The following is a 23,260-nucleotide window of genomic DNA, read 5'->3' on the forward strand; positions in this document are numbered from 1 at the left end:
AACTCCTGAGATTCTGTGATTCTGTGAACTGGAAAGCTGCTATAAGGTTCCCTGGAGCCTTCTCCAGGCTGAACAGCCCCAACTCTCTCAGCCGGTCCTCTTTTTAACCTTCAGCTGGTATCTAGTATTTGAGAGTATCAGAACAAAAAGACAGTATTATGACTTCCTGTGTTCTAAATATGTCAAAGTAAGTAAGTAGTCGCTATGAGAAATAGCCATTAGCTGGAAGTTAAACCAGTTTCTTTATTTCAGTGTTTTAGCATGATACTGGTTTTAAATGTTCAGTTAGAAGTATACAGTAAAATTAATTTGCAAGAGTACTTGATAGGTTACTAAAATTAGCTCATATGTTAGGCTCTGGAACAATTACCTGCGTCTACTTACGCTTGTTTTTCTTTTTCTGAACCAGGTGTTTGGCATTGGAGTACCGAACCCCTATCGATTGCGCCCATTTATTGGGGCACGAGTTCCTGTAAATAGCAGTTTTTCGCCTATAATAAATATACATAACCCTCACAGTGAACCTTTGCAGGTGAGCCTAAGAAAAATCTATCAAATGCTCATTTATGTTTTTGGTATCAAAGTGAAATTTTGTTTATTTTGGTTCTTCTTAAAATTCTGCTGGAACTTTAAAGCTATTTGAGGCCAAGTCTTTCATATTATATAAATGTTTTTCTGTTTAATTGCAAATCAGTTGTTCTAGAAATGGTAAATTATGCTCACAGATCTGTTAATTTGCTAAATTGAGGTTTTACTGTGAAATTTCCAGTTTTAAAATTGTCATCATGACTGCAAAACAAATTAAACAAATTAAACTTCACTGGTAATTAAGAAAAATACTGAAGCAAACAAAGTAAAACAGATCTTGTGCTTTTAATCCAGACATGCCTCTTAGCTTCCTTCTGCTTGTTTTGCACAGCACAAGGTGTCTTTATCATGTGCCCTAGTATGTAATGTTGGCAAGCATTCTTCTGTTAAGGCAGGATTGATGTCTGTATAGTCCACTCATAAATGTGATCTAATTCTGTTATGTAAATGATCCACAAATTGTTAGATGCTACAGGAAGCACATGAATTGTAGCACTGGTAAACAGCTGTATCAGAATTAAAAGTGAATTTATAAGATATTCTAATGGTCAAATAGTTGCTAATCCATGACATTGCAGTTTATAATAGTTGGTAACCTCAACAGAGTCACTTTAAAGTTGAGTGCTAACATTTTCCTGTACTACACCTCAGGTTGTAGAAATGTATTCCAGTGGAGGTGATCTCCATTTAGAGCTTCCAACAGGTCAGCAAGGAGGTACAAGGAAGCTATGGGTGAGTAGTCATGTCCTGTAGCATTCATTGTACTTGCTTGGGGAAGTTTTATTTTTATATGATTTTAGGGTTTGGGGTTTTTTACCAACTTCCTTGTCATGTAATCATTAAAAATACTCCATAAAAAATTGAAACAAGAACAGGTAATAGAAATTGAAGGAAAGATTTCATTAATAGAAGCCATCTGTATTGAGCTGTGCTTTTTTGAAATGAGAGGAACAAGATGATTCCCAGTAGAATGAATTACACATACCTGCGCATTCAGGAGAATGTAGTCTTACCGGTGGCCTGTGAGCTGGATTGAACCTACAGGAAAATTACACAGATATTTTTTTTTTTTTTAATTATTTTGCAAGTGGAGAAAGTCCTCCCTGGAAATCACTATGAATGCATACATGGGTTGAAAAAGCAGCTGAATGAACATGGGGAAGAAGACTCTATTGAGTACTACTAAATAAAACATCACTGTGTCTAGCTGCAATAAATCCATCCCTAGATCATGAGTCGAATGTGGCAGCTGGAAAATATTCCTATGTGCACGCCCTGCAATTATTCTTTACTCTTTGTGTCTGCTGCTGGAGACTGGGTAGTGGTTTGGATGGACTCGTGGTCTGGCCCATTAAATCTGTTTTGTTGTGTTCTTCACTTAATGAAGTTTTGGAGTAATACATAGTGATATCTTTAAAATATATAAATTTTAGAAGCATGCTGAAGTATTTGCTCCATGCTGTATATCACAGTGTTGGTAATGTCCAGCTGGATACAGTTTTCCTCTTGTTAAAATTTAGGTGACTGGTTTTTGTCTGGGAGAGACAGACTTTAAAGTCATTGTGCTCCAAAACTTGTTTCTTGTTCAAGTGTATCATTACGGTCACTGACAGTTACATCTGTTGTATTGGGTAAAGCTGGGATATTTCCAACTCAGCTAAGGAGGACAATCAGAAAACTTAATTCGTGGCTTTTCTGGAGAAGTACCATGAGAATGGCATTATCTTAGTTTTAGATGCACAAGTTGCAAACAAGTGAGTATGAGTACAGATCAGAAGCATTCTAAAAAAAAGCAGTGAAAAGACTAAACAGATGCTGAGAGCTATACATAAACATTAAAATGGATTTTAAAAAATGAAGGTCCTAATGTTTTGGCACCATTTTAGTCAAATGCTTCTAAAGACACAGCCTCTTCCTTGTTGTTGAAAGAACTCAAGGGGAATGTTGAATTCTGTAGCCGTTAGTAAGGTATGTAACAAACATGTTAAAGCTACAAACACAAGAATAGAAGATTCTTAAATGTCTGGTTTATTTCTAGTTCTGTTTCTTGGGCATGTACCTTTTCAGCTTCTCTGGGTCTGGTTGCCAGTTAAAGCAATGACGACATGCATGTGAAGGCTTCCAGCGTACTGCATAGGAAGGCAGTTCGGTTAATACAAGTCAGCACTGATCCTCTGGTTTTCTGTATCAACCATTGGTATTTCAAAACAATAAGGCAACTAGAAAAAATTAAATGAATAGGAGGCAACACCAAGATATATTGGCTGTGTTAAGAGCTGCCCTGCAGTAAGAAGAAACTGCAAAGATGAAGAATTATTTGAAATATGATGATGATGCTTTGACATATGGATGTGTGTCATTATCTAAAACTGTTTTGATGTCAAATGTTTGGATGATTGGATGAAGCAGTCTGCATACACAGGACTACTTTTTGCAATCACTGTTACTTCAGGGGTCTGACAGGCGTTGAATCCCTGGTTACACATGAGGAAGAGTCAAATCGCATCCTTTGAAACACTGAAGAACTGCTGCATTATGTTAGGTCTTTGAGTAAGTGCAAAAACAGAACTTGAAGGCTTTTTAGTTTAGAGACACACCAAGTAATAGCAGTTGAAACTAGTTACTTTGATATTCAGGTTTTCAAAGCATACATCTACAGTTACTGTGCCATGGGAAATCTGGCTCGACCTCCATATTGGGTTGCTAGGAATTCGTACTGCAGAAAGCACAGAAGAGATGTATAAGACAACTGGCAATAAGACAAGCTGTCTACTGAAACAGTGTCAATCAGTGCAAGGACTAGTCATCAAATATTCCTACTTCCCAGATATTTATTTGCATTTAAAGTGGAAGAAACTCCGAATTTCAAATCGAAGTTTTCATCATCCATTAAAAAGAAGAGAAGTGAAGAGAAGAATAAAAATCCACTTCCACAGCCCTTCTGCAGTGTGATGGGGAAGAATAGGCAATATTTCAGCTGTGGCTCTGAAGCTAGTCTTGTGCTGTAGCTTTGTCCAGCAAATACGGAAAGAGTTGTCTTTCAAACCCTGAGTGCAGATAGGAACTGATGGAATAGGCTTGGTACAGAAACTAATCCACATTTTGACATTTTGCTGTCAATTGCTTGGTGACTGATAAACCTGCAGCTCCACAAGCTTCTGGATACTTGCAGTTCTGCACTATTTTGTGTTTAGTGAGATGGTTTTGACATCTGTTCCTGTAGCACAGAAACTGCATGCCTTGTGTATATGGAAAACCATTTGGAATGTGCAAAAACAATGTTTGGTGTTACTGCACTCAACATTTTTATCAATAGATTTTGCTTGTTGGTAGATTCTGTCAATTTAGTTTACTGTCTTTTTACCATAATTTTAATACGTAAAATTTGAATGGGATGTGAAAGTCCTCTTGCATATACCTATTTTTAATCAATGTTGTATTAGATGATTACAACTATTCTTAGTAAATTTAATGGTAATTTTAGTAAGATGCAGCCTATCCCTTACTGCTATTGCAACTTTTTCTCTTAATACAATTGTACTCAATGCGTTTTGTGCTGGGTTTGACTGGGCTAGAGTTAATTTTCTTCATAGTAGCTAATAAGTGGCTATGCTTTGGATTTATGCTGAAAACAGTGTTGATAACACAGGAATGTTTTTGGTTTTGCTGAGCAGTGCTTGCACAAAGCCAAAGCCTTTTCTGCTTCTCACCCTACCCCACCAGGGAGCAAGTGAGGAGCTGTGTAGGGCTCAGTTGCTGGCTGGGGTTAAGCCACTTCTATTGTAATTTTGTAGTGTGGCAGCTTTTTTTTGTAATTACTGCACTCTCATAGATGTGCTTTGATTATTTATCAGGAAATACCTCCATATGAAACAAAAGGAGTGATGAGAGCCAGCTTTTCTTCAAGAGAAGCAGATAATCATACAGCCTTCATTAGAATAAAAACAAATGCCTCAGACAACACAGAATTTATCATTCTCCCTGTTGAAGTAGAAGTTACAACAGGTTTGTAGAAAAGTGGGGTTTTTTGCTGGGCTTGGGTTTTTTCTTTTTTATTTATTCAGCTTAGTTAACTTTTATTATAACAAGAAAATGGTAATTGTTCTTTTTTTTCTTTTTTAAAGCGCCAGGAATCTATTCATCAACAGAAATGCTAGATTTTGGTACACTACGAACACAAGGTAAGCTATGCTTCGGGTCTCAAAATGCTTATAAAGTGTAGGACAGAGAGGGAAAAGCCCAGTTACCTCTGTGCTATTCAGGGTTGTTTGTGGAATGTTCCTTTCTAAAAGCCAGAGTTTCAAAAGCGGGATAACAATGTGTTACAACAGTGCACAAATGTATTCACCTGCATACTTGAGATGTGTACAAGCAAACAGTAGTTTGTCCATCCAGATACAAGTCTAGCAGTAACATTAGTCTCCCACAGTTGCACATAGTTTAGTCTGAAAGCCATTGTCAGTTTATTTGATTTGTGAACTTGTTTTGGAAGATTCTTTTACATCTGCATAAGTTTTAATGATTTTCAGACACAGGGAATACTGAAAGTGTGCAAACTTCATAACATTTCTAACTTACATGATTTTTTTTTGAAGTGCCACTTACATATCTATGCCTAACACTTTAAAAAAGTATTGTTTAGTACAATAGAAAAAATATGACAGAAAGTAGTAAGACTGAAGGTATCTTTTGAAACTGTAATAGAGACTAATTGAAGAAAAACAGTATAAATCTTTCAGCTAAAAAAAGGTAGCTTCTGAAGTACTTTTCCTTACAACTTACTTAACTTGTTAAAGATTTTTAAATAAGATTAGCTTCTGCTGTATATTGGTGCCTCTAGGAAAATCATTTTTTGTAGTATTTTTAACCTGTTCATTTATTAATGTATTAGAAATATGAGTGGTTAGCTAAAGCATGTAATACCTACTAATACACAGAAATGCGGTTTTTAAGTGTGTCAGACTCTTGAGACCGACTGTTTTGACTGGCTATACTGTCATGTTAGTCTAGCTTTTTAATACTGAACAACAGTGGATTTATATGAGAAACCAGCTAGTGCAGATGACTTTGTATGAGGTTTTTGTGTTAAAATAGCCTAATAGCCAGGTGTGTCTTTTTATTCTTTAACAGATCTGCCAAAAATTTTAAATCTGCATTTATTAAATTCAGGAACAAAAGATGTGCCAATTACAGTAAGTTTTATTTCCTTTCAATTTGAAACTTTCTACTTGGATTTACTCTATCTCATAAAAATTGACCATTCACAGGTTCACCGTGTAGTGTTCAGAATTAGAAGCTAGGAGATGTATGACTGAAAACATAACAGAATAGTAAGACAAATAATCTAAATGCATGGTAAAATTCATTTGCTTCATAGCCACCTTTGAACAGCAGTTTCAGCTTTTACAGGCTGTGTCTGCAGTAGCTAAGCCCGTGGAAGCTTTTATGCTTGAGAACAGTGACTCTGGTTCAGGGGATGACAGATTAATGCAGAGTCTGTGAAGTTCTTTGTCCTCATCACAGACTCCATGAGAGTGCATAAAGTGGTTCTCCAACGTAATCTTTCAAGATGAGCGAAGAGTAGCTTTCATAAACTGACACTAAAATGACCCTTGTTTTCTTGAGTTTATCTGCTTTGTAGCTTGAAACAAGAAAAAAGCCTGCACACACTGGAGCCCTGTCCAGTGAGATAACCGCAGCTGCGCATAAAGTGCAGGCAGCCTCAGAATACTAGGTTTGGGATTTTGTACCTTCAATTTCCATTACAAAATTTTGGCTCTAGTCCAGTAGTCCACCTTCATTCATTCATTCCTTTTTCCTGTGTAGTTTTTCTCATTGCCCACTATTTTTCTCACTTCTTCCTTCTCCCCTTCCTGTCTTCCTTGTTTTCCAGATTTAGTTGCATAGCTAGCTAGACCTTGTCACTCAAAAAGTGTTGAAGTGTTGAAAAGAAACCTGAGGAGCCAGAAGAATGACTAAAGGATTGGCAAAGTTTTTTTACTGAGCTCTTGGAGACTGTTTCTGTATTTTTTAAAGCTCATAGCTGTAACTGTAGGGAATGGTGTTTTAATAGTTGAGGTCTAACAAAACTTACAAGAAGATACTGAAAACTGAGGCTAAATGAATTTATACTGGAGACTAGGACACATTTTTAGTAACAAGGGTGACTTTCTACTGTGATAATAGTCCATTGCAATGCTTGCTAAGTTGTTCTCTAATAATTTTCAAGTTGAGAGAAACTCACGGTACAGTGCCGGCAGAATTTAATTCATCTAAGTCCTAACGCTTGTTCCATTAATGAGATCAGATGATCCTATGAGGTCTCTTGTGGCCTTGTAAGCTATGAACCAGCTTCTGTGGAGCATTTTTTATTTAAAAGAAGATGTGTATATGATTTTTACAATCGGAGAGCTGGTCAATTTATTAAATTATATTTCCAGCTATGTCTGCTGTCTTATATCATGTTCATCTTCTTAGATTTGCCAGGTTTTTGGCATAGGGACAGTTTTTTGTGGTTTTATTTTTGATTTTGTCCTGGTTTGGGTTTTTTTGGAGTGTATAATACACTTCCTGCATACATTGCAAATAACCATATATTCAAGCCATCAGTATCACTTCTGATATCTGATAACATAGTACCTGATTCATACTCTCCATTAAAAAAAACCTACCCCCTTTCTGTTTTTTTTAAATTATCTTAGACTGCAGTCTAATGGAAAGCCATCATTTGATAGCCATTATATCCAGTTATGATGTATTTTCCAGTGTGTCATATATGGCACATCGAGTCAGTTGTTCTTCTCACTAAGGCACAGCTTTGTTGTAAAGTTTGTAACCTTTCTAGCATTTGAAGCGCTGTGTGAATTTCTGCTGCTGTGCCAATTGGGGAATTTCAAAGTGGAAAGCAAGAGTAAAGAATTTTTGGAAGGAACCTGGTGGATAGCTTGCTGCTAGGGAAGTTTAAGAACTGGATTTCTGAGCCTTGGAGCTAGGGTTTAAACGCAGTGAGACAGAGCTCTGTGACAGATTTCATCTTAATGTCAGAAGAAAAGGCCAAGGCTATATTTAGCATATATTTAAGCTGGGTGCTGGAGGAACTAAATATCTTCAGGTCATCTGTGTATGAGAGACCGCTAGTACTGTTGCCAGAGTTGTAGTTCTGCCTGTAAGTACTTAGTCATGCTGTGCTCCAGCAGGTTGGTTGAGGAGAATAAGAGCAAATCATTTGACTTTCTTTTTTGAGTTCTACAACCCTATATGAAAACTTCCTCAACTCAACTTTTTGTAGGGTTTTCTCCATTATTAGGGAGAATTACGTTTATTTTGTGACTGGATGAACTGTTGTCATGCTGCAACAAGTAAGTCACGCTGTCAAAAATCTACTGAAGTGTAGATTGTTTAACACTTTCTGTTTTCTCTAGAATTAAAATTTTATGTTTCCTAAGGCAATTTAAGCCTGTTTGGTAGCTAAGCAAAGGCATACTTCAAATTTTAAGGTCCTGATCACATTTGATGCATAAAGAACCAGGAACTTCAGGGCAGACATATATTGAAGCTGAGTTCTATCAGTTTGAAAATAAAAAGGATTGTATTAAAAATATTTACTACTTTGTTCACAAGTCACATACTTCAGAGCAGTTTTGTGGGTTTTTTCCTCTTAACCCAGAAGTTAACTACTTCTCATGGGTTGATATGTTTTCAGTCTGCACGTTTTGAGTGCGTGTATTTCAAAGTTATCAAAGGAAAGTTACCTTAAAGCGTTAAAATTCAGTAGCAGTTTATTCCATGGCTGTTCTGGATAGTGCTTTATGGTGAAAGTTCAGTGAGTTGTGTCCCTCTTTAAAAACTGAAGGCCAAGTTATTACTGACAGAACAATTGTCTGTAAAAGTGAATAAAACAGTACAGAGGTGATTCTGGCAATACTTGAACCAACCTTGGTCTACTGCCTGTAGCCACAGGGTTTTCCATCTTGCAGCAGGGTATCTGCAAGCAGAAGGCTCTGGCCTGCTCAGTTTTTAGGGCAGTCTGCTAGGTGGACAAGACAAAACTGTGCTTGGGAGTTTGCTGACAGGTAAACGGTAGGGATGAACATATACCAGCATTTCAACCCATACTCTTCTCTTTAGTCTATTAGAATAGGTATAGCCTGAGAGTCCTTAAACCTTTGAAGTCTTTTTCAATAACTGCTGCAATAGCACAAAGCTTTCTCCTCCCTGTGTGTTCTCCAGAACGTTTAACGTCTTCAGTTTCTGCTCTTAGGCTAAATACATACCTTCATACAGCAGGGTCAGAAACCTTGACTGGGGCACTCCATGGGAAAGCCATGTATAAATGAAGCAGGTCTATTTTAAATTCTCCTTCCCCATAGAAGTTGCTGTCAGGATGTTTTCTGTAAAAATTGGTGGTACCAGATTCTTGATGGAACTTGTTTTGCATGTTTTCTCATGACCTGTCCATATTTGATGATTCTTAAGGTACATCTCACAGCCAGTTTTGCTTTGGCTTTATTTGAAATAGTTAAAATTTGAGGAAAGTGTGGTTTGAAGGATTCTTAAAGATGTTTGTTTCTTCTTTAGTTGTCTTAATTCTGTATTTCCTTTTCTGGCATGTAATCAAGCAACAAATGAGAAATGTGCATGATGTAGTTAAGAAACTTTCAACAAAATAGTGCTAAATTCCTTCCTTAACTAAATTTGTTAGCTGTAGACATTTTGAGTAAATACATTAGATTAGTTGCACTTGCGGTTTAAGAGATGGACCTCCTGAAATCTGCGATTTTTCTGGCAACAGACTGTGCTTTTGAATACTTCCGATTTGATTTACTAAATGAAATCAGCATCTTTTCAAACTTCAGTAATTAAAAATAATAGCCTTTTGCATGACAAGAGCTACTAGAAACCGTTACCCTTTCTGCCGTGCAAAAGCTATGAACTTGATTACAGCTTTGGTTTTGTCTGCTTTAAGAGGGGTTTTTTTAAAGACTCCTCAAGATCTCAGTTTTGTAGTATGGATTTCATTAAGAAGAAAAGTGTGGTAATTATAGATTGACTCATGAAGAGAAATAGCAAATATCTGCACCATGTGTATGCAGATGGTTGACAAAGGTCAGTACTATAAATCCAAAATACAAAACTTACACTCATTGGCTGCAGGATCAGAGCTGCTCGTTTCCTCTAAGGATCACGTGGCCTGCAGAATTTAGTTATGTATGCTTGATTTTTATGGCTTTAATTAACAGTGAAGGACATTTTAGCTTGGAAGAGCTGTAATTGGTTTGTATCACTGTCTGCCTTGCTCCTCTCTGACCAAGAAAGGCTCAGCTGCTTGTGAAGCAGGTGCTAAACTCTGCAGCCCACCATAAGGTGAAGCAGCACTAATTTCAGCTTCCTTACTACAGCATCCAGTGATGAGCAGAGGCTTAACAGCTGCTACATGAGCAGCTGAGCTGTTCTTGCAGCAGAAGATAGCTGGGAAGGAGGAATCATGGCAGCCATCCTAATTTTAAGCAAAACAATAAAGAGAGCATTTAAGTACTCCATGCCCAGTTTTTCTTCATGGTATCTAGATAGAGAGTTTGCTAGCAATTTGCATAGCGTCTTCAGTTATTGACATGGAATCCATAATCCTGCTGTGCAGCAGTGAGTATCTATACAAATCACCTCTGGCTAATAACTGACACAATTGCTATTCCAATAATGCCCAGTTCACCTTTTGCATTTAGTTTAAACAGTAATCCTCCGATAGAAAAGATGATCTCGTAAAATGTTGGTATAGTATGAGTGTCATCTCAGATTCACAAAACCGTTCTCTATACAGTTAATCACTTTTTATTTTGCCAGTGGCAACTCTGCAGACTTAGTATGGAATCAGAGACAAGGTTGATGTCTGTATCATCACAAATCAGTTAACAGCTTTAGTAATGAGTGCACCAGAAACAAATAGTCTAGCAGTTGTAACCCTGCACCATTAAGAATAAAAAAGAAATTTTTATTTAAATAAAACTTGTTTTCTACTTTATTAACATGTTTCTGTCCGTACTGTCACTTCATCCAGCATTCCCAAGGAGAACTCTATTGCCCACTTTCCTGCATACTGGCTCAGTAATTTGCAGGACCTGAAAGAAATTCTAAAGCTTCTTATAATGCTGCTTTGTTATAGGAAAGGCAAACCTGTAAGAACTCAGCCAAAACTAGTTGCTGTTGTATCACTTGTTAACAAGATAAATTTACGGGTGCTTCATATTTTGATTGTTTGCAGAGCGTTAGACCTACACCGCAGAACGAAGCTATAACAGTACATTTCAAGCCAGTTACGTTAAAAGCCTCTGAAAGTAAATATACCAAAGTTGCAAGTATTAGCTTTGATGGTAAGTACTGCTTCTGTCTTCTTAGGACATGTCATATGCTTCTTAACTTGCTGAAATTTAATGGATTATTTTCTGCTCTCTTAACAAAGCGTTATTTGTAGTATTGAGAAAGAAATGAAATTTTGTATCTGGAAAAGGCTTGAAGTTCTTCTGACTTATTTCTGAAGGGATCATCTCTGATCATAATCAGCAAGTAACTTAGACTGGTAAATACTGATGAGAAGAGAAAGAATTCTTAAGCATCTTTCTATGTGTGTATATAAAAATTGAACGTTAGATTTCTGTTAAAAATGAGCAATATTCTTCCATTAAGACACAGATTGTTTAAAATGTTTTGTTAGTCTAAATAGGCATTTTCTTTTGAGGAATCTGAAGAAACCAGGCTGTGTTCCTCACAGTAATGTATATTGGAGGAGAGTATATTCCTTGAATTGTCTTTTGATCCTTCCAAAGTTTAAAAAAATCCAAAATCTTATTTCTAAAAAAGTGAATTTGATGTTGGAATGCCCATGGAAGCAGGGCTCTGTCATGCTCTTGAGAACCTTACCATGAAAACTGGCTTGTTTGATTTCGCTCTCTTGACTTAATATTAAAGAAAAAGGGAGGTGAAGGTGGAAAAACCTTTTCCTTGTACCTTTCCTGCCAAGCTTTGTTATGTGTGCTGATACTGGCTTTCATGTGTGTCTTTATGAGAGAAGCACCGGGTCATTTCACTCGTAGATAATGTGACTGTAAATATTATGCTGGCATTTTGTAGAAAGGCACCTCCATTCTTATAGAGGTTTTAATCAACTGTCAAAATGCTGTTGACCTACTCGGATGTTACTGCTCTGAGGGTGCTGTAAGTCTCTCTGCTGGCATTGCTTAGAGGTGGCAGTTTACAGATGCAGTGTTTTTCGTTTCAGGTAGACGTAATTTTAGATGTTGTATGGATAGAGAGGAGATTATTGATTTTTTTATTGTTATTTATTGATTAGCATTTCATATTTTTAATAGCTTACAGTTTGTTAGATGAGTTAAGTATGTTTTAGCCTATAAATAAATTCTGAAGTAGCTGAACTCTTCAACCTGAGATGGTTAATATGTTCAGATTTTGCAGCTGGAGGGAGTTGTTACATGAGGACTTACTGACTAACATATGGTAGATCTTGGAAGGAATAGTAGTTGGGGAAAAAATACCCAGTCAAGCTGCTTAATGTGTTTAAGGAATTGGTGAATTCTTTTCAGTGAAGCAGCCAGCCCTAAATATTTGTTATTTCAGCTGTCCTAATGTATGCAGGGGCTTTAGAGGCTGATGATTTCTCCTAAATAGTATTTGAATCCCTTGGACTTTCTGGCAGGATAACATTTCTTATTCAGTGATCTTGGAGCAGGCCTGTGAGCTTTGTTGTTGAGGTTGTGTACTTTGGGTTCTTACATGGACTCTTATTCTATCCCTGTGAAGTTTAGCATGTCTTTCACTTCTTTATTATTAAACTGTTGCTGTGTTCCTGGCCTGAAGTCTTGCTTGACTGATAGTTCTGAGTAAGGAGCCCAGCCATCTCCAGTTTCTGTGCTGTTAGTGGAGGGTTAGGTGTATTCTATATTCTTTAAGTGGAGAATTCAGCTCACCTGGGAACTGAATTATCCTCTGGACACGTCCAAGTTATTTATTTGACAGGAACAACCAAGCTTCTCTATCATAGATAAGATTACTAACTCAGGCACACCAACTAACTGGTGTTAAGGGGGAGGAATTCAGAACTTAGACATCTTACTTCCTAGACTTACTCCATGTCAGTTGCTTGTTGAAATTTCCTTAAGATCTGTTTTCTTCTTCCATGATACTTCATCTCTGGGCTACTTCTATGCTTTTATTCTTCCACTCATGCTAGTCTAACCTAATGGATCATACATTTTTTTGTCTGCTTTAACAAACTTCTTGTATTTTTACGTCTACAGCATCAAAAGCAAAAAAAGCATCACAGTCTTCTGGGAAAATAACTGTTAAAGCAAAAGAGAAGAGCTACTCCAAACTTGAAATACCATATCAAGCAGAAGTGTTGGATGGGTAAGCCTTTAGTAACTGAACATTGTTCAAAAAGTAAATGCTGTAGATTATCTGATGTAGCAGGCAATTTAGCTTTTTTAGGGGGAGAGGGGATATAAAGAGGTGATACCTGCGTTTTCTGAATCTGGAGCTTATTTAGAACTACAGTTACTTGTTTGAATTTTTCAGTTTTTCCACTAGTAGGTGAGGTTGTCTTAGTAATACATAAGCTGGTTTCAGGGCTTGGGATCAAAGTAACCTCAGTGGGTTGTTTTTCAGAGTAGTTGAAGGCTGCAGGTGAGACGTTTTACAAATGTGGTATTGGAATTTTTTTCAGTTTTGCATTTGCTGTTTTATCACTATTAAAGTAACGATAGGGAAAATAATTTTTATTTCAAGCAAAATTTTGGAAGAAGTGTTAGTACTTCCTTATTTTTTGTTATTTCTTTTCTAAGTGTGGCTAAATTGACTTTAAAATTCATGTGGAAATGGGGTGCTACTTTATCAGCAGATAAAGTTGATGACAATATTTTGAAGACGAACAACTAAACCTTACGTATCAGAACTTCTGTGCTGCAGATGCCTTATTTGGTTAATAAAGAATATGCATTATTTGCAAACTGTCTTAATACTCCAGTGCTTCATTTTAGTCCTCCTAATATGTTGATTCACATATTTTTCTTCTGATCTGAATTGCGTAATGTCCCTGTTGTGCTAATAGTACTGTTTCGACGTACGGTGGGGTATGAACTTTTTTTGCTGTTAGATGGAATGAATTCTAATCTTTTGTGTAAGAAAAGCACTTTATGTTTGAAGAAAGTCTTCATTTTCCTCATACTGTTTTCTTTTAATAGATATTTAGGATTTGATCATGCTGCCACACTCTTTCACATCCGTGACAGTGCTGTGGATTCCGTGGAAAGATCGATCTATCTAACAAACACATTCAGTTTTGCAGTCCTTATACATGATGTTGTGTTACCAGAAGCAGCAAAGCCAATGTTTAAAGTAAGACTGATTTTGGTGAACGTTTTTACCTAACAGTAAATGTTTGAATGTGCTGCACTCTCTTGAATTGTAACACTGATCTTCGTTGTTCACTGATCTAGGTCCAGAACTTCAGTAAACCAGTCTTAATTCCGCCTAATGAATCCAGATACATTTTTACACTTCATTTTATGCCTTCCACATCATCTGTTCATATAGATAACAATATTTTACTTATCACCAATGCTTCTAAATTTCACCTACCTGTCCGAGCATACACTGGATTTTTAGATGTAAGTACTTCCTTTTTTGTTGTTGGTTGGTTTTTTTTAAATAAGAGGGAGACTTCATAGGACTGTTTTTAATTCTTTGTAATGCTTCGATGGAAGGATGGCTTTTTAAATTTCGAAATAGTTTTACCGGTTATTTCCTTAAACAGCCTCAGTTACTGCTGAAATACTCTTTTTTATTCCCTTTCGTTTTACATGGAAAATGCATAGCATCTTGACATTGTCACAGTACTGCTGTATTAGACTTACTAATGCATTTGTTAATGAGCTTAGAGTTTGAGCACATTTTATATTTAATTTATGCTAAAATACCTATCTCAATCTTTCTAGTACTTTGTACTGCCTCCAAAAACTGAGGAGCGATTTATAGATTTTGGCATATTGAGTGCAGCGGAAGCTACCAGCATTTTATTTGCAGTCATCAACAGCAATCCGATCGAGGTAAGAATGGATCTATTTTTAGTTTGCCTTTTAAAAAATTTACATCAGTGTTGTTACTGAAAACAATACCTCTTGTTCTTTCTAAGCTGGCTATAAAAAGTTGGCATATTATAGGGGATGGTTTGGCCATAGAACTCCTAACAACCGAAAAGGGAAACAGAACAACGATAATTGCAAACCACCATGAACTACAAAATGCTAGTGCATCTGATCAGTCTTCAGTAAGTAATCCCTTGAATCTGTTTCTTAAAGCTAGATTTAGGAGAGGGAAAAAAAAGACAAATCTGTGCAGCTTCTTACAGTTTTATTTTAGTGTGTGTGGGGGAGAGCGTAAGAATTCGTATTTTTTTTGTCTGAGTTTGAGAAAGCATTTATTTTAAGAAGCATTATTATGTTCAGATTGGTTAAATTTGAAAAGGGAGGCTTCAGAAGCAGTAACCTTTGTGCACTCGGATGATGCTCATCGTTTATTTGGGAAGGGTGGACTTTATCACCTCAGGGAATAGATAAATTTTCAGTTAGTAACTCGTGTTCAAATTTTTCTTTTTACCATTGACAGTTGTTTCAAGTGCATTTTGATTCAGTTTAAAGAAATAAAAGGATACTGGGTATGTGTTTCTAGTTAAATTTCTTTCCATTTAATGGAATACAATGGCTGACACTGTTTCTACTGTTTACAGGTGATACTAGCATCAGGTTATTACGCTGTGTTTAAGGTAAAACTAATAGCGAAGGAACTTGAAGGAATTCATGACGGAGCTGTACAAATCACGACAGATTATGAGGTATATTTATTGTATATTCATGGGTGTTGCCCACATGATAATGTTCAGTTTTTAAAAGTGAAGTTTAAAGAGTTGTGTTAGTGGACAGATTGCACTGTCAGGGAGAAGTTGAGGTTGGAAGGGACTTCTGGAGGTCAAGTTATCTCTGCAGTTTAACCCTGCATCGAACTACAGTAATGCTGTTTATGCTGTGTCTTCTCGGAAGGAACGAAGAATGACTTTCATTAGGATTTTCATCTGGCTTTCAGAAATACCCATTTAAGACTGAGCTAATGCTTTGAGGTATGGGTTCTTCAATGACTTGACGCGTTCTCAAAGCATCAATGCATGGATCTTTTGACATAAAACATGCTGACAATGTGCTTTTTGGTACATTATCAGTTACTTAAATTGAGCTGTAATTTCAGAGATTATTTTTTTTTGTCAAAACCCCATGTGAAAGTTGTTTTGGAGAAATTGCAGTTTGCTGACAGTTGATGAAGCAGAGTTCTTACACTAAGGTTAATAAGAGAGAGAAGAACAACCAGTTAATTCTCAACGTCATATGCCTTTCCTGTTAAATTAGTTTGCAGAAGAGAGATATTCTCATACATAATGGGATCTGTATTTAATATCCTTGGGTGATATATGTAGGAGAAAAATAAAGTGACACACTGTGCTTATGAGTCAGGAAATTACATAGCTTATTGTGTGATTCTGATGAACAGAAGATGGGAAATTCCTAATTTCTGCCAGTTATCTGAGATTTTAAACTTTTTTTAATATGTCCATACATGTATGTGATCCTTCCATTATATATATTTTTTTTATATATGTTTTATTTTCTTTCTTGTTCTTACGAGTTTTTCTACTTGTATTGGGAGCTTTAATAATACATAAAAAGGATCTCATTGCTACCCATTCCACGCTCCTTTTCCTAAGCCTGCAAGGTCTTACTATGACTTCTAATGGTGTTTGAAAATTTTGGTATATCATCTTCCTTCATTCTCATTTACTTTGAAGATGTTACTGTTTTCCAACAAAGCCCCGTTCAAGTGAGACCTATATAAAGCCCTGCTGAGAGCTTATATTTTCACTGTGCTTTTGTGTTCCATGTAGAGTGGTGCTAAGTTGGACTGAGCAAAGGTGTGCTTCCTGACAGTATGGAGAGACTGTTGGGAGTGTGACTCTGTGTTGAAATCTTAATTCATGTCTCCATGCTTTATATGTGTATATAAAACCAGACTACATTAATTGTAGTATTTGAAGGTTTTGTTATTCTATGCAATTTAAAAGTGGAAGAGACATTTAAAGGCTGATGTTTAAGGGGTTTTTTTTCCTAATATTTTCTTGTTCTTTTTTTTCCAGATTTTAACTATACCAGTGAAGGCAGTGATTGCTGTAGGCTCACTGACGTGTTCCCCAAAGCATGTTTTTCTTCCACCTTCTTTTCCGGTAAGAGAGCTGGGTCGCAGCATTAAAAAATTTCTTGCTGTGTATTTTGTTTCTGTCTGTTTTATGAGAAACGGCTGTCTTGAGTTGTTGCATGTCAGATTGCTGTAGAAATTCTGCTACCAAACTGTTAATGATTCAGTTTATTACTACGTTTGAGGTTCCCCTCAACCATGTCTCAAGCATGAGTTATCCCTGCATCTCCTCTACTGCCCATTTGAATGGGATCTTGCAATACTGGTACGGTCTCAAACCTAATTCTTTGCAGCTTCATTCTCATATAGCTGTGGTCAGGTAGTTAATACCAAATTGTGTGCATTACCACAGGGAGTTAAGAGAGAGAAGAAATTGCACAGATGCGTTTTTCAAATTGCTGAAGTGCAATACTAAAGACAACAAAGTCAGCTGATAAACTGACTGTTCAGGAAAAGAAGTCCTTGATCTTTATGGAAGCGTTATTGTATTATTTCCACAATGAAAGTAGATCTTCTCCAGGGTACGTGGTGGAGTACAGGAACAGGAAGGCAAGAAAGCTGTGTGGGTCTAGAGCTCTCTGCAGAAGTATGCGTTGGCTGTTTTCATCCTTGCTGCTGCAGTAGTGTTTATTCAGTGACTGCTGAAAGCAGCTTCTTTGCTCAGGGCTGCAGACTCAAGCAGCAGGCTATTCACCAGATAATACTTTCTTCTCACTTGGCATTCAGCATAACCGTAGAAGCACGGGCAGTCAAGACATCCTGACTTTGCAATTGGTATTTCACTGAAGTCTGAACGTTGTCTTTTCCTGATGAATGGGGAATGTAATATGATGGAAAATCATAGTGAGAGAGATTGAAAACTGGGGGGAAATCTTTTATCGTTAGGATCTGTGTTTCCTATTTGACTATATGGCCTCACCATAATATAGATATTTATTACACTGACTGCCATATCTACGAACTGCTCCATAAGCCTTTGATAAACTGAAATAACTTAAAAGTCTGTTTCCCCTTCTTTCACCAAAGATATAAAGCAATTTCTAGATTTCATATCCTAATTTAGATATCCTAATTCCTGACAAGGTCGTTGTCCCTCTTGAAGGCCATATTGAAATATTTTGGGCCATGAATAAGTATTTCTTTTAAAATCTCCCTTTATTTTGTTCTAACTGGAATGGCTAAATTGTTTCTCAGTGTATCTCAGCATACAACCAAGGTCTTGGTCAGCTTGATTTTTTTTGTTTTGTTTTGGCAGGCACTACTTCTTGTAGCATGTGTGTTTCTCAGCCTCTAAGACATAGCTTCCTTGCTGTTACCATTCTTTCTCATCCCCAGATTGCCATGATTTTTATTGGCTTCATGCTTTTTGTAGTCATGTTTTCATGTTTTTTCATGTTTTTCTCCTGCATCTACTTGTTCTGTAACGCTTCCATTACTTAGGAAAATAAGCCTAAAATAGTATTAGTTCTTCTTGTTTCAGTGTTTGGTAGAGAAAGTTGACAGCTATAACATCCAGGAATAAGTAGGTGCTACAATTTTAGTAACACTTGCTTTTTAGTTCATACCTAGGATGTAATTCTCTTGCAGCTCCCTGGTTCCCAGGTTTCTCTGTCTCTGTTTAAAATTTTAGTGTATTTGCACCCAATTTCTGGTATTTTGTAGAGGTTTGTCTGCAATACGCTAACCATGTATACAGGCCTTGTAAAGACAAGTGTCTTGATTTAAAAAGGTCTTTTAGCTGTCTTGACTTCTGCTTTATAATGGCATTTTTAGCTCACAGTGCCACCTCGTAACTTCTCTGACCAAAGCTCATCTTTCAGGACCTGCATGCTAAGTTACATTGTTTTGTTTTTCTTATTGCTGGTTGGTAAAGTCTTCCCTTATCTGTTGTTTCATGATTAAATGCTGTCTTAGTAGAATACTGTTCATTTGTTCTACAGAGTTTAAAAAGCCTTTATCTTGCGCAAATGATGGCAGTTTGTTACTGACAAGATTCCACTGTGAAGCTCAGACTTACCTCCTGTTCAGTTTAACAGGACTGTACTGTTCAGAGATTTATTCTTGTAGTCTCTAAAATAGTTGCTACTGTTGAGACGGTTTACAGTGTATGGCTGTTTCCTGAGGCCACAGTCAAATTTTGAGCCTGCAAAAGTGCATCTCTCCCATCTCTCCACTTCAGTCAGTACCTTAGAGAAATTTTTAAAAAGCTAGGAGTATTGATTTAAGGGGAACATAAAAAACTCTACTCATGTTCATTACGAGATAGTTTTGGGTATCTAAATTTGATTGTGTTTATGTATTTTATAGAAATCTGAATTCTTGTCACCTGTCCTGAGTTGTGCTTTGTTGTTTGTTTTGTTTTTTATTTATTGTCTACTCTGAGAGTAGTGAGACACTGGCACAGGTTTACCAGGGAAGCTGTGGATGCCCCCTCCCTGGAAGTGTTCAAGGCCGAGTTGGACAGGGCTTTGGGCACCCTGGTCTGGTGGGAGGTGTCCCTGCCCATGGCAGGGGGGTTGGACCAGGTGATCTTTAAGGTCCCTTCCAATCCAAACCATGCTGTGAGTCTGTATTTCTCAGGATTGGATCTTGAGACAAGGTGCAAAACATGGTCACATTGATTTCCAGGTGAGGGCAGGGGGAGAGCTTGAGCATTGTAATGATTCTGAGCCTAGCAATTAAACTACATGTTCAGTGCTTAAAAGGTTAAATGATGTTTGGCTCAGAAGAGGAGGCAGGGTGCAAATATGTGGGGAAAAATGCTTGGACTTTTGTCTTTTTAAATGTTGTAATGTTAGTGCCTGGTGTTTTAATTTCATTGAGAGTGGTAAGTAGGATTCTACCTGTGTTTTTAAACACCCTCTGTCACCTGCAGTGTTCATAATATGCAGCTTTGCTCTGCTGTTCCTTGTAATTTATTTCTAATTGCTAGCAACTGTGTACTAGATCTCTTACAGGAAGCCTATTTCCCTTTTGTAATAGGAAGCTCAGAAAACTGAAGTTTTCTCTTGCCTTTCCTCCTCTGGTACTTCTTTTTGTCATGATTTGATTAAGCAGAAGTGTTGTTATAGCTCTTTGAGACACTTAAGGTGTATGTATTTTTGAAAGAGAGGTGAACTGTGTTTGGAAGCAGGTGGAGGAAAGAATACAACTTCACAGAAACTTACCTTAAAGTGCAGCAAGTGGCATTTTTTTAAGATAGCATAGTTTAAAATCCCAGTTGAACAGTTCAGCTCTACAGTGGCCTTTGCCAGCCTGCATAAATAAGTACATATGCTAGGGAGAAATGCATATTCTGCAGACTTTTCATCCTTTCTTTTCTTTAGGGGAAGGTAGTTCACCAGAGCCTGAACATTATGAACTCCTTTTCTCAGAAAGTGAAAATACAACACATACGCTCCCTGTCAGAAGATGTAAGATTTTATTATAAGAGGCTAAGAAGTAATAAAGAAGATTTAGAGCCAGGAAAAAAATCAAAGGTTTGTTTATGCCTTATTTCTACATGTTTACAAGTTCTCTCCTCTATATAACACATGTTAAGATTCTGTGGTCATCAGAAATTTTTTTTTTCCTTTGGTCATAAGATGTACTGCGCAGTTCCTTAGTTGATCTACTCTTACCTGTTTTGCAGATTGCAAATATTTATTTTGATCCTGGTTTGCAATGTGGAGATCATTGCTATGTAGGATTGCCTTTTCTATCTAAATGTAAGTAACATTCAACTGCATAATGAAAATCTTTTTTAAAGAAATACTTCTAAAGCAATGATTTTACATGAAGAGTTTAAAAACCACATTATTTCTTAAAGCGGAATCTAAAGTTCAGCACAGTGTAGCAATGCAAGAAGATGCATGGGATTCTGACTGGGATTTGCATGAGAACTTATTCAAAGAGTGGACAGAAATAAAAGAGAACTCAAGCCATAGGTAAGTATTTATCCCTGTTACTTTCTCCGGCCTTAAATCACTGGAGCGTTGTGTGTTATGTGTGCTCTTATAAAATACAGGATTTCTGAGTATTGCAGTGCCCTTTGAGAGGAGGCCAAGAAGGGGTTACTTGGCCGCCTTTGCTAAACATGTAAAGAGAACATTTTAGAAGTTAAAACAACAGTAATAAGTTCCTCAAGTCAAACACAACACTGAGAGTTACCACTCACTGGAGTATGCTGCAGTTCCTGGGAAAAAAAATGGCAAAAACAATTCAGTCTCTACTCTTCAAAAATTTCCTAAAACTGATTATATTGTTTGTGCAGCCTGCCTGCTTAATCTGTTTTAAAATGGGAACCTCAATATCCCTCTAAGATTTCATAAGGTTTTCTATTGCTATTCTGAGATTATTGCATTTCAGTGCAATATCAAATTGTTCGGTTTTCCTCCATGAGATTTGCTAAAGAGAAGGTGATTTAATGATTGCTATTAAATTTTTAGGAAAAAGTCACACTCTGTAGGCTGCTATATACATTTCAAACATCTGCCTTCTCATACATAAAGTGATTTAATCTCCAAGAGACATAAGTTAGCATTAACAGCAAGTGCGTGTGTCTTGTGTGACGATAGCATCCAGACTGCCACTTCAAATAAGCGTCCATATTTGCAGAAAAACAAAATGACTGTGTAGCTAAACAGAGTAACAAAAGCATGCCTCCTTTATCACTTTTTTGTTATAACACTGATATATTATTAACTCCCAAACAAATTTAATCTAATCTGTTTAGTCTGACTGGTAACTTTCAAGAATTTCCTATCACCTACGGTAAGAGGACAGGAATGGAAAATTCTATTAAAAACTAATTCTGAGTCAGTAGCAGTTCTAGCTAGAATATATAATGCTTCCATATTATTTAATATAATACATAATCTAGAATATATAATGCTTTTAAAGAGAGTTAAATTAACCAGGTATCCAATGAAAAAAGGAGAAACTGCTCCTTCTGAATACAGAGGGGTTCTGGCTTGGGCATTTGGAGCATTCCCAAAATACTTCTCTAGGTTTGAAGTCTAGCTTTTCATCAGTTTTGCTGACTGGAGAACTCAATGCTGTTAGTCTTGTTTAGGCTTATGGTGGAGAGCCTGTGGGAGAGCAGGAATTAAATCTGTTGCAGAGGTTGGTTACTAGCAAAGAACTCAATTCATTTGATGGTGATTCGGTACATAAGTCCTACCACATTTTCTGCTCATCTTCATCCATAAATAGCCCTTAAAAGAACTTGGAATGGATAGATGTTGGCAACAATACCGAAATAGAGAACATCTTTAGTCTTTGGGTTGGTCTCATCTAGCATGTTTTGGTGGTTTCTGTTACACTTTCCAGTAGCAATACATATGAGCTCGATGTGTTGGGTTTTTTTAGTTGCTTATGAATATAATAATGTATTGTGCTATTTTTCAAACTAATGTTGTGCTTTTAAGCATTGCTTTTTCCAGGCTTTTCCAGTTTTACTCCTGTAAAGTAAGTCTTGTGACTGTTTCCCCAGACTGAATGCTGTATTTGAAGTAGACACAGATCTTCAGAAGGACGTCCGGTTGAAAATTACAGCAGAAATGGCCTGGCCTTCCATACTCAGTTCACCACGCCACCTCAGCTTCCCTCTCACCAATACAAACAGCTCATCAGTAAGTTATTTTGTTGATAGTATCATTTTTTAGGGACTGCGTTTTTAGTAGCAGTTTCTAGTTACATTAACCCCAATGTAAACTTTACAAAAATTGTGTTTCTGAATAGGAAGAAGAAATTTTTCTAGAAAATCCAGCTGACGTCCCTGTGTATGTTCAGTTCCTTCCTGTAGCTCTGTATTCTTGCCCATCCACCTTTGTGGATAAAATGTTAGAACGGTGAGTATTGTTTTAGAGTAGTTAGGCCCTTCTCACTCTACAGTAGAATGTGTTTTATAAAAAAGGCATGCAGGAGTTGGCAGCTGTGTTGGTGGTTACAGCTTTGGCCACTTCTAGAATGTCAGTCGCTAGCCCCATTGCAACCTGCATCTAGGCTGATTGCCACTGGATGCATGTCTATTTTCTGCTGAAGTAAAATGATGTTTACATTTCTTCCTTAACCTGAAGTATGAGGGGGATTGTAAGAAACTTAAAGATCCTTTTGGCTGCATTTTCTTTGAGTCCTACCATCAGTTCTTGATTTCTGCTAAAGTCCTTAAGTGCAAGTATGTCATTATCTTTCCTGATCTGGGGAAGAATAATTGCATGTCTGTTGCAGGTTTAATTTGAGTAAGCCACCTAATTTCAGTCTGAGGACTCTGGAGTTCCAGGTCTTCAGAAATAGTGTAAGTATTTCAGTGTGTTCTTTAGACTTTAACATTTAGATATTTAAATGTTTTATTAAGAGTTCAGTCATACATGTCTTCATCTTTAGC

General features: G+C 36.9%; 1 protein-coding gene across 1 annotated transcript in view; it reads left to right on the forward strand.

The window, feature by feature from the left end:
• The first annotated feature begins 410 nt into the window (after positions 1–410).
• TMEM131 (transmembrane protein 131) overlaps positions 411–23,260 on the forward strand; it is a 47,447-nt gene continuing 24,597 nt past the window's right edge. The window contains exons 1-19 of the mRNA XM_010185180.1: positions 411–532; positions 1,240–1,320; positions 4,443–4,593; positions 4,713–4,769; positions 5,719–5,780; positions 10,847–10,955; positions 12,897–13,005; positions 13,839–13,992; positions 14,094–14,264; positions 14,592–14,702; positions 14,789–14,923; positions 15,383–15,487; positions 16,835–16,921; positions 20,220–20,372; positions 20,525–20,600; positions 20,702–20,819; positions 22,367–22,505; positions 22,615–22,724; positions 23,104–23,170. Coding sequence (XP_010183482.1) covers positions 1,249–1,320; positions 4,443–4,593; positions 4,713–4,769; positions 5,719–5,780; positions 10,847–10,955; positions 12,897–13,005; positions 13,839–13,992; positions 14,094–14,264; positions 14,592–14,702; positions 14,789–14,923; positions 15,383–15,487; positions 16,835–16,921; positions 20,220–20,372; positions 20,525–20,600; positions 20,702–20,819; positions 22,367–22,505; positions 22,615–22,724; positions 23,104–23,170 — 1,986 coding nt within the window. The 5' untranslated portion in view covers positions 411–532; positions 1,240–1,248. The remainder of the gene's footprint in view (positions 533–1,239; positions 1,321–4,442; positions 4,594–4,712; positions 4,770–5,718; positions 5,781–10,846; positions 10,956–12,896; positions 13,006–13,838; positions 13,993–14,093; positions 14,265–14,591; positions 14,703–14,788; positions 14,924–15,382; positions 15,488–16,834; positions 16,922–20,219; positions 20,373–20,524; positions 20,601–20,701; positions 20,820–22,366; positions 22,506–22,614; positions 22,725–23,103; positions 23,171–23,260) is intronic.

The sequence above is a fragment of the Mesitornis unicolor genome, unplaced genomic scaffold, assembly GCF_000695765.1.
Source record: "Mesitornis unicolor isolate BGI_N332 unplaced genomic scaffold, ASM69576v1 scaffold23475, whole genome shotgun sequence".
Taxonomy (NCBI): domain Eukaryota; kingdom Metazoa; phylum Chordata; class Aves; order Mesitornithiformes; family Mesitornithidae; genus Mesitornis; species Mesitornis unicolor.